Source organism: Plectropomus leopardus, chromosome 7, assembly GCF_008729295.1.
Source record: "Plectropomus leopardus isolate mb chromosome 7, YSFRI_Pleo_2.0, whole genome shotgun sequence".
NCBI classification, from domain to species: domain Eukaryota; kingdom Metazoa; phylum Chordata; class Actinopteri; order Perciformes; family Serranidae; genus Plectropomus; species Plectropomus leopardus.
In genome coordinates this window covers 31,148,739-31,165,201 of record NC_056469.1, presented here as the reverse complement: position 1 = coordinate 31,165,201, position 16,463 = coordinate 31,148,739, and the positions used below count along the sequence as shown (strand labels likewise).

Here is a 16,463-nt window from a genome sequence, read left to right as displayed (position 1 = left end):
CTTACAAGTTATCTGAGAAATCTGATGTCTAGATGCTGTGGATATTCATGATACCCAAAAAGGGATCCTCTGGTTTTGCAGCCTGGTCCTATTCCCATGTAGTCAAAAACCAGTGCTTTATTACACCCCTCAGTGTGTGATACCGGCGCCAAAGGCACCTTTTAGGGACATACCGCGCTTTCAACTAACTGCAATCTGCAATATTTGACACTGCGAACAATTAACGTGGTATAAAGAGTGAGAAACTCTGTGCATGGTGGCAGAAGGGGACGTGAATGTGTCAAACAAACACAGGCTTTCACTCAAGAGACACAAGTTTGTGTCCTGTGAGAAACCAAAATCCAGTGCTAATTTGACAAAATGTTATGTAACTTGCGCCCGTTCTCATTCTGAACTCATCAAATACGTCCGCTTCATCAGTGCTTTCAGCGTAAGAGTGTGATGCAGTAAGCTATCTTACATACATACCTTCCATTGGGGCTCAGAGGTAGAGTGGGTCGTCCTCTAATCCGAAAGTAAGCAGTTCGATCCCCTGCTCCTCCACTCAACATGTTTAAGTGTCCTTGGGCAAGATATTGAACCCCACATTGCTCCCTATGCTGCATCATCGGGGTGGGTGCCTGTGATTGATTATTGAGTAGCAGGTGGCACCAGTACAGTAGCCTCGGCCACCAGTGTGTAAATGTGTGTGTGAATGAGTAGATGAGACAGTAGTGTGAAAGCGCTTTGAATGGTCAACAAGACTAGAAAAGCGCTATACAAGTACAGTCCATTTACCAGTTACCATTTACATGTCCAGGTGCGTTCCAGGTGGACATGTGAAGTAGCTTATTGCATATGTCGACAGACGGTTGGACGGCACCAGTTGCGTCCACATAATGTTTGCATGGGTTCCCTCAACACAGAAAGACGGCGTCAGGTAGAAACGCTGCTGGTTACGACGTGATATAAGAAGCTCAAGTGCGTGAACCTGTTCTCACTCTGCACTCATCAAATAACGCCACTCTGTCAGTGCTTTCAGTGTACAAGTGTGACGTCAAAAGCCATCTTTTGCATCCAACCCGAACGCATCTGGACGGCGTCAGATGAGAACACGCTCAGACAGAACCTGTGGCGTTGTTATGTTATGCTGGTGGACAGCAGGAGGGCACCGGGCGCATCCACATGCAATGTGCACAGGCAGTGACACTTGAGCACGCGGCCAGATTGAACAGGTCACATGCTCATTAATTGCTGAAGAACAGCGTCAGGTAATAATGGTGTTGGTTACCTTGTAACATAAGAAGCGTGAGTGTGATAGAGCGAGTGGGAGAGGTGGTGGATGGATCCTACAAAAAACTGACTTTCAGGTGGGCTTTGGTTGCCATGTGCTCATGTTGTGTAAACATAACAACGTACTGCGTCTTCCACCATGTACGTAAACAGCTGATGCTGGAGGATACCTGAAACATCACAAGTAGACGTTGAAGGTCACTGACAGAGCGGCACTGTGTGAAGAGTTGGGATGAGAATGTGTTGGTCCATCCCTCGAGCACTGATTTTTTTACAATATATTGTTACGTTCTCTTTATAACCCAAAACATGATGTCTTTCCTGAACCTAACCACATAGTTTTGTTACCTACAACCTAATTACTACTGTTTGACGACTTTAACCGCGCATTACCATGAGCTTCAGCCAGGAGACACATACAGATGCTGAAGGCAAGAAAAAATGTTGGTATGTGTTGAACTGGGATGAGAATGTGTTGGGTTTTGGTGACATAAACCCCACAGTCTTTCCTCTAACCCCACCATCAGGTCAATTGAACACAAGAATTGTCAAAATTGTCAGGTTGCATGAAGATTTTCTGGGGATGTTCATGCTCCCCAGAGGATGAATCATTTTGATTTTTACTAACCTCAAAGTCCCCAAGATACTGTGGTCCTTTTAGCAACCTTTAGACTACAGGTTGCTGCTTTTAACCTAAATAAATCTTATAACATAGCCAAAATGAGCCAAAACGGTTTCTGTTTAAATAAAACAAAATATAGTGATACTATAAAATTATTACAGCAATAATGTTGTAAACATTGTTCATTGAGTCACATTTGATAACCAAATTTGGAAGCTGATGCTTTTGCTGGTTGGTGTGTTCATTCATTGCTGGTGAAGTTGTGTAAACTTTATGGTTCCCAGTTGCCAGTAAAATTAGCGTTTTTTTTCCTCTGTGTGGTTTCTGTGGTCGTAATAGTCACACACAAAACTGTGGCTATTAAAAAAAAACAGAAAAAAGTTAATTCATCATAAATGCGGCAAGTAAATAGCAGTGCATGTTTATTGGGATGACAGCCGGCCTCTTTTCTTCTTCCCGCTTGTCGTGTTTACATTGAAAATAATGGAGGCAGCAGCTGCAAATGCTTGTTTCATGAACCTTTACCTCCTTCATTCATTTTTTTTCTGCTTTTTTGGACTCCCTGGCTTGCCTCGGTAACCTCTGACCATACCAACAGTAAACTGTATTAGTTTGAAGTGTCATGGGGGTCGTTGAATTGTGCATAAAATCACAGATAGACACCAATGGAAAAATGATGAATCTTTTCTGCTTCATCTATACATTTTTTCACAATATTTTAAAAGAAAAAAGTACATTTATAACCAACACCATAGAGTCTGGTTCTGCTCGAGGTCTCTGCCTGTTTAAAGGAATTTTTCTTTGCTACTGTCGCACAGAGAGGAGAATAATATGTGTTTGCACTAGGTGGGAATTCTTTAAATTGAGGGGTCTCTGAAAATTAAAATGTCTAGACTGGCGCTCTATTAGATACAGTAGCATTAATAATGTTTCAGGGCTAAATAAATAGAATTTGACTTTACCTGACATTTGCATCTTGCAGCTTTAACTGCAGTGGAGTGACATGCAGAAAAACTACTGTACATGTGCACCTTGTTTGGATGTTACCAGCCCATTTACCAGCCGTTGTCAGTTATCATCGGGAGCATAGATAAGACGTAGTACGGCCTTACTCTGCCTCCTATAGGCAGCATTGTCCTGTGACCATAATAATTATGACAGGAGCAAAGGTGTCAATCAGGTGACGAAGTATCAAGAGCAACAAAATCTGTGTAAGCAGCAGGTGGATGGATGGGTCAAACTAACGCAGGATTTTCACCCAGAAGACCAGCGTTTGTGTTTTCATGTGAAACCAAAAGTCATTACCAGCTTTTTTAAGTTACATACACACTTAAAGGAAGGGTGGTTATAATTTAAGGGGAAAATTTAATTTTGAATCGCATGGTTTTAGGACCCCCAGAAAAAGTTTTTGTTTATCAATCTGTGGAGTTAAACTATGGAGCAGTTTATGTGTTGTGCTGAAGCAATGTCCAGACGTAAACCAGTTCAAAATTCTGTATAAAAACAACATTTTCAGGAGGTACAGGGATGAAGGGGCTCTGACAATCACGGGGTGTTTACAGGGGATGCAGTTTTGCTTATTCTTTACCTGCTTTATCTCTCTCTTTTTCTGTAAACAATGTTTAAAACTTGTAGAAATTTAATTTTAGTATGTGGGTCAATGACTTATGGGGAAGGGGTGGGACTGAATAAGTTTTTTTACTTTTTCTCACTGCTTTTCAAATATGTGAAGCGAGTCATTTTGTACTTAGACATTTCTTTTTCTTTATGGTTTTAATTTTCTGTAATTATTACTTTGGTTTTTGTCTGTCTGTTTTTGTGCAATATTTCTTTATTTCATTTTTTACATGTTTGAAATAAATAAATCAATTCATATCAAATCAAAGGAATACTTAAGCCACACAATAACCATTTATAAATCCATGAGTTATGCTGTGTTACCATGTTTGTTAATAATGTTTGTTCTCCTTTTTTGCAGCTATTAGTTTTTTCCTGTCTTTTAGCTCTGTTTTATATCATCTTTAAATCACATTCAATGAGAATATGTTCTTAGATTGATATCTGCAGTGGTTCTGCAAATGCTAATGTGACCCTGACTGATTTACTGTACTTGTGAAACAGATGAGTGTCCATGGGAAGATTTACTCTCATAGTAATGTCTTTGTCTTTTAATATTTTCTCAAATTTAATGGATAATTATTACTGTTGATTTATAGTCGCTTGCATGGAGAATGACATTTTTTCAAGCCTGCAGAGGGCAATTCTCCTTCACATTCATTTTATTTTTATATTCTTAATGTTCATGTGGAAATAAATTAAATGAATGAAACATGAGACCATGTTTAGCAACAGTTAAAACTATATCAAAACATCTGTTTACAAACTCTCATGTACAAAATGTAACGTAACGAACGTGACTGAAGTTACATACACATAATTACATGTTCATATTTTAACTCAAACAATATTTTTTTTCCCAAACCGAGTAGTTTTGGTGCCTTAACCTAACAAAAATGAAACTGGCCATTTCACAACATGCACCTTCTGGTGCAGGAGCAGTTTGCCCCGTCTGAAATATTGCAATAACAAATGATGATGGTCACTGTAAAGGGACGATAATATTCAAAACAGGTGGTAAAGTGTGACTCAGGACCTGCCTGCGTCATCTGAAACTTGTTTTCTGTCTCCTTTCCAGCACATTAGCAGCCGACGTCATAAAGACCGAGCAGCAGGTAAACCAGCCAAACCTAAATACAGCCCCTACAGCAAACCGCAGAAAGGCCAGCCCAAGCAGCCGGTGAGTCACTGCACGCCTCAGTCATCTTATCAGCCGCAGAAGTCCTGGTGTCGACACAACAGTCACAGTGACTCAGTTCTAAGAGCCTCGTAGGAGACAGACGTACCAGCCCATGAGAACTGTTATTGTTTGATATGTGAGACTGTGTTCATTGTCATTCTCCGGCTTCAGGTCTGCACTCACAAAAACAGTACAAGTCTGAGCCCAACCCTAAAATGTACCGTTCTGTCTTGCTCTGTTTGTATGGGGAGAGAACGTTGGACAAGACTGCAAAAATTTGGCAGTTTATCCCTCTGACACCTTAATCAGCGTCAGTTTTCTTGTGCTGGATTCAGATGTATTTAAATCTTTGATTTGAGCAGATGGATTTGACTTCTTTTGAAAACATGGCAAAAAAGTTGGCAAGAAATGCCCAGCAAATTTTTAAAAAAAAAATAAATTAAGATCTACCAAAAAAAAAGCTAGTGGAAAATGTCAATTTAACTGTATTAACTGTAACTTGTATTATAATTAATAATTAATTTTTATGATTTCATTTTTTTATTAAGCACTCTTAAGATCTTTTTTTTTTTTGTTAATTCTTATGTAATTTTCTTGGATTTTTTTGTTTTTTACTCTGTTTTATTTGTTTGGGTTTTTTTTGTTGTTTTTGCTATTTTTCAGATAATTTTCTTGGGGGTTTTTCCACTTGTTTTGCTTTTTTGCATCACTTTTCTTAAGCTGCTCCTTATTTTCATGATTATTTTTAAATAATCAAAGCAATTTGTCCAGGTTTCAGAGGGTTAATGTTTTCTTGCTCATCGACAAAAAATCCTCCATACCTCCTCCAAAGTGTCACATTCAATCCGCTAGACAGCACCTTATTCAATAAAATGTCAACTTTCATGACCACATCACCTGTTACGTGGCTGTTATCAGAGATCCCTGGCAGGAAACAGCAGGCTTTAATTTGAAAACTTGATATATTATTGACAAAACAGCACGTATCGAGGCTCCTCTGAGGCGGCACGCTGGAGGCAGAACGCAGACTGGGGTCCAGTGTTATTTGTAAGTAATTGTAAACGTCGCTTTTCACTTATTTGGAGAAGCTCAGCGTGTGGTCCTCGGCATCGAGGCAGAATTAGTGTCAGGCGAATTGACAAACCGCAGAATAAGAGAACTGAAACTTCAAATACTTTCCTGGCGGCGATTGTTTAACTTTCTGGTCCTCGCTGTGGCCTTCTCGCACTCCGGGAGTTAAAACAAATGTTAAAAGTTGTTTTTTTGAGTGCCACATGACGCAGGATCGGTGGGATGCGTGAAGGAGCCATGTGGATTCAATGTGGGAGAGATAAAGGAGAGCCTGACTTTCCATTCTACAGGAGACGGCATTAATCACACCCACTGTTTGCCGAGACGAAGCGCGGGGGTTACCAGTGTGGGGGAAATGACTTTTTGTGAAACCCATCATTGACTGAGTTAACGGAGAGGAGCTTCTTTGATGAGCGGAGAGTAAAGAATGCTTCCCACAGGGTTACGATGCCTGAGTCAGTGATTGATAACCCATGACAACGGCTGCCATCCTGGTGCTGTGAGACCGTAGATTTTCCATTACTGATACAGAAGATTAAGCCAGATAACTTTGGTGACCTTTTCACCCGATTAGGCTGTTTTTGGAGGTTGGGCGCCCTTTTCTCTGTTCGTCCTTTCTTATTCTTTCTCTATAAAAACAACAGAACTCCAGGCTCTTAAAGCAATTATTAGATTTAGTTATGTTGAAGAAAAACATACTTTGACTTTGAAATAACTAAATCACCACTGCAGACACGCTGCCCCAAAATAGCAGCACTTGTATGATTATTATTATTGTTGTTGTTGTTGTTGTTGTTATTATTATTACTGCAGTACTGTGCTTTATTTTTTTCTTATTTTTATTCCTCTTAATATCTTTATAGTATGTTTAAAGTTTGCACTAAAAACCAAAGCAAATTTGTACATGAAAACCTTTGTCTTTTCTGATTGTCGGTTATAAAAGGATTAACCAAATTCTCTAAACTGCCTCGTGTCCACTTCACAGGCACATTGGTTAAGCTATTGAAGTTTTTTTTTTTTTTTTTAGCATTTTTTAAGTTCAATAAACAAAACCAATAACATTCCCAAAATAAATAAATAAATAAGCAAAACAATAAACCATTCAGAAGAGTTCATAAAAAAATGATAGTTTGATAAATAGAGTAGCAAACATACATGTAATGTAAAGGGCTGCTGAGCGTCCTGTTCCCGCTCTGCTGTCTCACGGCTCACCTGTAACTCGTTCAGCAGTCAGCAGCTGATTTGTGGCACCTGTTTGATCGTTTTCCCTCGACTCTCCGTGTGCCTGCAGACTGCAGCGCAGCAGCAGTGTCCTCAGCCGCAGCTCTCTGTTTATTCATGTTTCTTGTGATAAATCTAATGTTTGTGACACCGACACGTTGCCTCTGTGGAGGAGAGATTGTATCAGAAAGCAATCTGGAAAATTAACAAAACAGATAAACTGCGTTGACGAAGAGCAGACTGTAAAATGTCAGAAAAAGGCCGTCCCAGAGCCTCATGTGACGTCTTCAGATTGCATCTTTTGTCTGATAAACAATCCAAAAGCGGAGGACATTTATTTCACAATAAAAGCAGCAAATTTTCACATTTGAGAATCTTAAATGACTGCCGGTTTATTAAAAAAGATTTATGTCCAACTTTGGCAAATCATTAAGCACTAAACATTTGCTGGCCAGTTGCCAGAAGAAAACGTTGACATTGTATATTACTGCAGACCACGATTATGTTACATTTGCACGTTTCATACACAACGTTTTAAAGTAATATATGAGCGGATGTCGTCTGGAGGGGGACGGGACAGCAGACTGCATGTCACCGCTCAGAGATACCTGCAAAGCTGCAGGCTGATGTTCCAGAGCAACAAACAAAACAACAAACCTGGTTTTGTTGAATGAGTCATTGCTGTTTTTCCGTCTGCTTTTCAGCCTCCACTGTCAGGTGTGTTTTAGAGACCTGTTGCTGTGCTGTGAGTGTGTTTTTAGGCACGAAAAACGCTTGTTTTTTACCAACACATTCATTTGTTTCTTGCAGGAAAAATATGATCTCTTCCAAACCACAGCCAGGCAGTTTACGTGCTTGAACGTAACTACAGCGCTACTGAAACATGAAGTTACATCATATAAAAACATGGTTTGCAGAAACGTACAATGGCAACATTTTTTCGGGCAATTGAGCTGAAAAATTAATCAGAATCAGAATACAGAATCAAAAACCTTAATCATTGATCCTCGAGGTGAAACTGGTTCTTAAAGTCGCTCTGATGCCAAGCAAAGAAAATAGAAATAAATATTAGCATAAAGTATACAAAAATATAAATTATGAAATAGAAATACAGCAATAATAAAAAACAATAAGCACGAGAAACTAAATATTTAAAATGATAAATATGTATAATGTGGTAAGTGTGTAAAAATGTAACATTTTGTGCCTTATGTTATAATACAATCTATAAAACTAGTATGTAAAGTTGTAAATAGAACATATGTGTATGATGCAAAAGTATAAAACACAGTATAAACATAAGGAAGAAGAAAAATGAGAATATGTACGTGTGTTATGTAGTCTTGGTATCGAGCTTTTGTACTTTTTGCTACCAAATATGTCCACAGCAGCAAAAATCGAAATCTCTCAATTACGAAATGATAGTAATCTTATTTTGTTTTTCTTTGACTCTGACTTTTAGACTCTTAGACTTTATAGTTTTTATTCAGGCGAAGTTCTTTTAAAACAGTTTTGAGACGACATTTAACTTTCTTTTGTGAGATGGAAAAAGCAGCGTTTATTTTTCTCACAGTGAGGTATTGAAAAAAAAGTTGTTTTCATTTGTAAAGTATCAGAATATTTGAAAGGATTTCGAGCCCCGGTTAAAACGCGTCTGTGGCAGGAATTACAATTTTAATTCAAATCCTGTTTTTTATGATGTGTTTATATTATTTTGTCCAGCCTGCAGACTGTAATAACTGGATCTCGTCCTTCTCCTCCAGATAAAGTTGTCTCTGGGTAAAGAGCGCCAGTGTCCGCCTCTGACCACGCAGATCCTCCCCGCTCACCTGGCGGCGGTGGCAGCAGCCGCCGCCATCGGCAACACATTCACACACCGCACAAACCACGCCACTAACCACGCCCCGACCCCCGCCCTCTTCCAGACACAGACCCTGACCGCTGCACTGCTGCGCCCGGCCCCCGGGCCTGTCAGGACCTCCCACCCACAAGTCCTCTTTGCTCCTTATTGACCCCGGCGAGTGTGCGCCACCTCCCGTCAAGGACCAAACCACGTGCTTCACCCCGACCAGGCCAAGGAGTCGTGACAGCCGCACTCCTTCTATGCACCCAGGAGCATCCTCTCACCTCTCCTCGTACGGATTATCCCACATTTCAACCTAAACTGGACCGCAGCGAAGCATCGAGCGCTTTCCCCTGATGGATTTATTTCTCTAATCCCACCGGGCTGCAGTGTACATGCTCTCTGTGCCATCCTGCAGCTCGAGGCTCAGACCTGGACCCCGGACCACCCCAGACCTGGACCTACATTGTACCGCAATAATGTATAAGACTAACCCCGTGAACTATGCAGTGTCATTACTTCATGATGCAAGGCACAGTTTGAGCTAAAATACGGTAGGGATCTGCTTTTTGTAAAGATACAGCGCGGCACTAAGATCATTGCTTTGGCGGAGGATTACTGTCGCTCATAACTTAAAAGGCTGTGACTGATCTTAAGAGCGAGTAAGGCCCGCCTCTGTTCCTGTATGCACTTTAAGCCCCTCCTCTGTTGATGTCTACATTAGATGGCTAGGCCGTGTTAGATTGTTAGAGTACGTGTCGTGACGTGTGTTTTTGTATCTGTCCTCGCATATCTGTATGTGTGTGCAAGTGTGTACTTCTGCATGTGTGCTTGTCCATGTGTGTATGAGCGTGTGTGTGTGTGTGTGTGTGTGTGTGTGTGTGTGAGAGAGAGCTTTCCCTCCACCATAAGCCATCCTAGTTGATATCCAGCACACATTGTCACTGACCGTGTCTCGGGCCAGAGGGACCACAAAGGCTTGTGTATATTAACTGTCAGTGTGTATAAGGTGAACAATTTCAAATAAAAAGAGTCCTAATTTGTTAATACTGGTGATCCTGTGAAGTTCAGTACACGCAGTACTACGGCAGTGCATCTTCGCTGGTCTTGCAATTCGATTCGATTACGATTATCATGTCACGATTCGATTTCACGATGCATCACGATTTCCTACATTATCACACATGGCTACTTTTTTATCAATAAATACAAGTGGTCAGATCAATATGAACGCCCCTTTTTATTATTTAAAGATTTCTTTACAAATCAAATTGAAATGTCCCAGTTCCAAAAACAAAACTTATGCTGCTGCTCTTCTGCTCTAAGAAAGGAAACTAAATATCCTGAGCAAACATCGCAAACATGACCTGAGTCACACACCAGAAAACACAGCCGCAGCTGTAAAATCAACAATCAATGTTATGTTGCCATAACGATAATGAGCTGACTCCGCATCGATGCAGAGTCATCCACATCGTGATGCATCTTCGAATCGATGGAAATCCAATAATGTACTACATAATACAGGTGGAAGGCCATTCTGATAGACGTTTGTCCCTGACTAAATGACCTAAAATATACAGCCGTCTGGATTAAAACATACATTTTGAATTTTGAAAATATCAGAAATGGATTCAGCATCCTCAAAAAACCCAAACCAACCACATAATGTCCAAATTGGCCAAGCAGTGGCTGAAATACTGTCAGTATATGTGATTATGCATATTTATACAAACTAGGTAAATTATGCAAAATTCCCAACATATGCAAGTTAGCATCTGTCAGTTTCCTAATGTTGGGGATCCATACTCTGTATTTATGATACAAAACTTATACTCAACATTTCTGGATTGACTTTGCTGCCAAGTAGACTAATATATACTATCTACACCACATTTACTTTACTTCAAAGGATATTTGTGTTTTTAATTATTGACAAACCCCTAAAATAGACAAAATCCACTAGTGCTTCTCTCAGTATTTTTTAAAAGATAATCCCTAATCAGTCCCACAGGGGAAAAAATTTGCATTGTTACAGCGGAAAGGTGTAAACAAGATACGCAGCAAAAAGAATATAAGTAGTAAAAAACAACAAGGTGCAAACTCAACAGAAAACAAAATTTTACATCAATTGCGTATGGATTATGATTGCACTTGTGAAAAATTGCACTTTAGTATGAGTCCAGTTGGTGTGTGTGCTTTGTGATTCTCAACAACTAAAAACACACTAAAGGTTCCAGATAGAAAAAACCTTAAGCGGGATACTTTTATAAAGATTTGTTGTGAATAATGTGAATAATTTCCCGTCACATTTCAGTACTTGAGATATGTTTCCTCAAACAGCGGGGCACTGTAGTTTTTATCAAATGTTACACAAACAGGAGGGAATAGTGCTTTTGTTGCAGACTATTTTCAGCCATGGATAAATTCACATGTGGTACTCCACAGAGTATTTACAGCAGCAGGACGCCGTCTGGGGGGACTGAGTCATATTGATGGCAATGCAAGAAGAAAAAAAAATATTTGTGGACAATGTGAACTTCTGAGGCACAGAATAAGACATATTTTGGCTACAAGTGAGAGAAATGTATTGTTTTTGCTCTTCTCGTGGGATTTGTTGACAGTTAGAAAAAAAATATAAAATATAAGCAGCCTTATCCTTAAATGATCCGGGTCTGTGGGATTTGTTTTTCGGCACAGCTGAACATTCCCAGAGTCAGCACGTCAGACACACACTCTCACTCCCAGCTCAGCAAACACTGCCGCTCGCTCAGTGGCCCTTCGTTTCAAACCATGACACTCTTTGTAACTCTCGAAGGTTTGCAGCGAGTTTGAAGGTGCAGTATTTTCCTCACATGCATATAGTGTCTTTCAAAATAAACTTCTGCATTAAGAGAAAATGAGGTTTCAGCAATAAAACTACTTGGTTAGATTGTTTTTTTGAAGAGATCATGGTTTCGGTTAAAATAAATAAGCTAAATAATAACAATAATTAAAAGTATGTACACAAGTCAACCAGTACGTCATGTGACTGTGTTACAAAAAAAATCTACGTTGACTTTTGGTTTCACACCGGACACAAACGCTGGCCTCTTGGGTGAAATATGGCCACGAAAAGTGTTGGGGAGTAACAAGTTACCAATAGCACGTTACAGCTGCCGTGCCAATTTTGCAACGAGTGCTCGAAATATCAGCATCTACCTGCGTTTAGCAGATCGGTGCGTCATTTCATGCTGCTTCTCTTTTGGTCGGTCAGTACGCATCAGTCACACAGTGCAAATCTCACCCCAAATTTCTGACACTGTCAGAAAATTAGAGCCACGACCAAAGATATGGCCACATTTCTTTCACTGTGTATTTATTATTGATTTTATTGTATTTAAAAGGGACCACGTAGAGTTTAAAACATAAATGTTACCATTTGTTGCACCGTACCAGATCATCACTTAGAGCTAGCACATGGTACAAAGTCATATAATAAAGAAGAAGCAAGACAGAAAAGTACACAAAAAAGTACACAATGGTTATATTTCGTCTGGGACAACCCAAAATGGGACAGTGTATACCGGACTAAAAAGGGTTCCTTGTGTGTTGACCAGGCTGCTGTATTTGATGCCCTAAGAGTGAAAACATGTTGACATCATATATCCTATTTGTTCATTTGTTTTTGTACAATGGGTCAAGCAAAAGTCTCCTTCTTTTGGACGAGACTCTTACGTCTTTGTTCCATAAGTACATTTTGGACGTTGTGCAGCGAATTGACTCAAGAAAATCGATAAACGCAGAGTAAACAGCACATTTACAACCGGCAGAGGTAACCATGATGGACACTTTGATCTGTTTATATTTGTAAAGAAACAAACACAAACAGCGTATGGTTTCGACATGCTGGTTTTCATAAAAGACGAACACGAGCCAAACAAATGACAGCCCATACGTTACCGCTCAGATTTAAGAAAACACAGACGGGGATGCATGCATGCACACACCATAAATACATCCATGACGTCTGACTTCTGAAAGCCCAGATGGCGTTCTTCCATCCAGGAAATAACATCACTGACAGGCGCAGGTCTGAGCGCCTTAACTCTGACATTTTGGAGGGACCCCAATTCACCACAACACCATAACTCATACGGTACATATTAGACTCAGTTGTTGAGCCGCTGAACTTTTCCATGAACCCTGAAGCTTATTCATCCATCCCTCGTTTGTAGCACATCTCCCCCAAACTCCCCGACGCATGAAAGCTGGACGTCCAGCCAGATGGAGGGAGCTTCTTTCCACCGCCACCCCCCCGCTCAACCCTCCAAAACCAATACAGGATCTCTGGCCACCATCTCGCTCCCATTTAATCTCACTGGAGCAGTGATCACAAACATCTGTAAGTGGGATGCGGAGGCTCTCCTCTGTCTGCTGTTCAGGAGAGCTCTCAGCAGAAAAACACCGCCTGACTCCTTCGCCGTCAGCGGGGAAAATGCTGCGAACAGCTGGATGTCCAACCAAGCGAGCGCTGGAATGTAGATTACGGCTGAGCGCGACTCAGAGAAGAGAAAGTCTCAGCGTTTGGCTCCAGTTGACGACCGGACCGATACTGAGATGAAGTGAAGCTCAGCTGTTTGAAGACGATGAATACAAGAAAGATGAAAAAACACTGACATGAAACGTTTATCAGTCAGACATTAAAAAAAACAATCAATAACTAATAATCAGACAATAAAATGTGTGGAAATAGAAAAATATAATATAAAAACCTTTATTTATTTATTATTAAATGTCAAATAAGTATAAACTGAATCAGTTTTTCCTAACTGGTCCAGATTTCTTCTCATTCATTAATTCAAGGTCCACACATTAAAAAATCATATATTTATTTTACAAAATAACAGATAAACAAGTAAACAACAGATTGACTTAGAGCACAAATAAATAAAACATATTGAAAGACGACCACTTCAAAATAAAAGCTCTGCAATGGAAATTCCCTGCACTCCAAAATTAAATGTTTTTTACAAACTTGAGAGGTTCATATGTCACTTGATGGACCGGCGACCCACTTTTGGACTAACGGGTGTAATGTGGGACCGATGGCTCGACCTGTAGTCTCTCAGGTGCGTTTTGAACCAGTTATAGACGATTTCGAGCAGTTTGACTGAGACAAGCGTAAATTACAATAATCTAAACGGAAGAAAATGAAAGATCCTTGTAAGACAACATACATCTGATATTTGCTTTTCTGAAGTGGCGGAAAGAGGATCGCACGAGCTTAGTGCCATGATGGTCAAAAGTCAGATCCCTGTGTGGTCGGTCGTATTTTCTCCATCTTTTGCTCGATGTTTACTGATGATTACATTTGAAAATCTCGACCTGGCCAGCGAGCAGAGTCACAGGTGACGAGAGCGTACAGATGAGTGAATTAATTTTCTCTTACACATGAGTGACCCGCAGCCACATGCATCCACCATCTAATGCAGAACACAAAAAAGCACCATAAGCACTTACAAAATAGACACAAGAGCATAAATTAATGACAAATTTTGCAGAGCAGGAGAATCGACTGGAAACATCTGCGTCCACGTCTGCAAATAGCAGCCTGATCCCAGAACTCTGGATTAGTTGGATTTCTTTTAAATTAGATTTATGTTCACTGTTTTGTTCTCAAGTATATATTTTTTTAGTTTAAGAACAAATATGAAACAGAAAATTCAGCCATAATAAAACGTTACTATAATCATAAAGGTCTTAATACATTGCTAGGGATTAAAAGCCCACAAAGAAATGCTTATTCATTTTTAAATTTTGTTTACTTAAAAGTCATCAAATGGAAACACACTGACTCTAAAAATATTGTCGTAAAATCAGCCAATTTATGACGGAATATAAACTCGTTTCGCTGAAAGCCACAAATTATAGGCCTGTTGTGCTCGCTGATGGCTTTTCTCCCAGTTGTAAAAACAACTATCATAGTTTTGTTTATGGGATTAAGAACGGAGACTTCCTGTGTTCGTGTGCCAAAGTCAGCGAAATGGCGGGAAAAAAATTTGCCACAAAAATGTGAACAAGCCCAGATGAGGTCCACACAGGCCGCGGTAAGTCGACTAACAAAAAGATTTTGATTTGTAATATTTCTTTGATCAACTTGTTAAAAAAACACGATCTGTTCTGAGCAAAATCTGATTAAAGCAAAACAACACGACGCCTCCCAGACGGCACATGGCGAACATGAACATGTCAGTCTGAATGATGGCGTCAAATTAAATAGCAATTCAGTCTAATTATCAGGCTAAAATGAGAGTTTATAAAAAACACAACTGACAGGAAGTCAGATAAATTTAATTCTCAGCTTTTAGATATCAGCGAGTGTGTCAGAGGTGCTGAAGAAAAAAAAGAAAAAAAGTGAGAAACAGCTTTATGAAAAACACACTTATGCACGTATTTATAGTTTAAGAACCTGAAAAGACTGAAGGGATGTGAAAGAATCTTTATTTCATTTCAGCTGTTTTTAACAGTCATTATCATCAGGCCTCATGAAGCTTTAGGCAAAACTCATTATGATCCTAAAATATGAAAAGGATTATTTTTTTTCCGGGGAGTCTGTTGTCACGGATCTTGAGTCATAATTATGTGACATTTTTAGCTCCAGTGATCAAAAAAAAGTCCCGTCTCAGATGCGTCTGACATTTCCTCGTTCACAGTGACGTACGGAGAAAACAATGGAATAAAGAGCAGCACCGTGTCGACTGATGAGTTACAATAAGCACCGTTCAACCTGCGAATAACAACACAAAGTCTGACAAAGTTATTTATGACTGTTGTTGGAGTTACAAGCCCTGGACTCAAGTTACGAGCCCACAGTCACTTTTAAGAGCGTGCAGACATCTGTTTTCCAATTACTGGCCAACAGATACATTTTTATATTTCCAATGGGATATTTACACATAAGTCTTGGAATAAAAAGTGAGCGACTTGTTAAACAGAATTACAGCAATGGTTTTAATAGCTTTCAAATAAAACATTAGAGGAGCAGTTTTAAAGGTTTTGCAGGATTTTGTGGCATCAAGCTGTAAAGATTGCAGATTGTAACCAGCTGAAGCTTCTCCTGGTTACAATTCTCCTAATGCTCATTGTTTAGGAGGTTTTTACTGGGAGCTGAATTATCCACAGAGGTTTTTTCCTCTGCAAAACAAACAGACCCATTAAATTAAACCGGTAAAAATACTGAATAAAACAGTTTCACGTTTAAAAAGTCTGTGTTTTTCTGCTGCTTTTGTCACAGAGGGCCTGTTACAACATCTATAAAACACCTCATATTTTACGTTTATTATCTTGTGCAACAAAAACCCGTGGTTAGGTTTAGAAAAAAACATCTTGTTTTGTTTCGACAAATATATACGAGAAACGAAAAGCGGCTCCCGGGTGAAATACCAGGACTTTGCAGTTTCTTATATTATGTCATTAACAGCGTTTCACTCTGAAGACATCCAGCAGCGTATTATACCGTCCCGACAGGCGCCGTCCACACAGCCCGTTGTCATTCAAAAGTCGTCATGTTCCGCCGTTTTTGCAGTGCTTTCACTGTAAGATCCAGACGCCAAAAGCCACCTTTTACGTCCACATGATACCTCGCAGGTTGGCGT

At 39.8% G+C, this 16,463-nt stretch overlaps 1 protein-coding gene across 2 annotated transcripts in view; it reads left to right on the top strand.

The window, feature by feature from the left end:
• The window catches only part of znf385d (zinc finger protein 385D), a 107,555-nt gene extending 97,679 nt beyond the window's left edge, over positions 1–9,876 (top strand). For both annotated transcript variants that reach the window (XM_042490768.1, XM_042490769.1), the window contains exons 7-8: positions 4,590–4,691; positions 8,747–9,876. In XM_042490768.1, the coding sequence (XP_042346702.1) occupies positions 4,590–4,691; positions 8,747–8,995 (351 nt within the window). In that variant the 3' untranslated portion in view covers positions 8,996–9,876. The remainder of the gene's footprint in view (positions 1–4,589; positions 4,692–8,746) is intronic.
• The last annotated feature ends 6,587 nt before the right edge of the window (positions 9,877–16,463 follow it).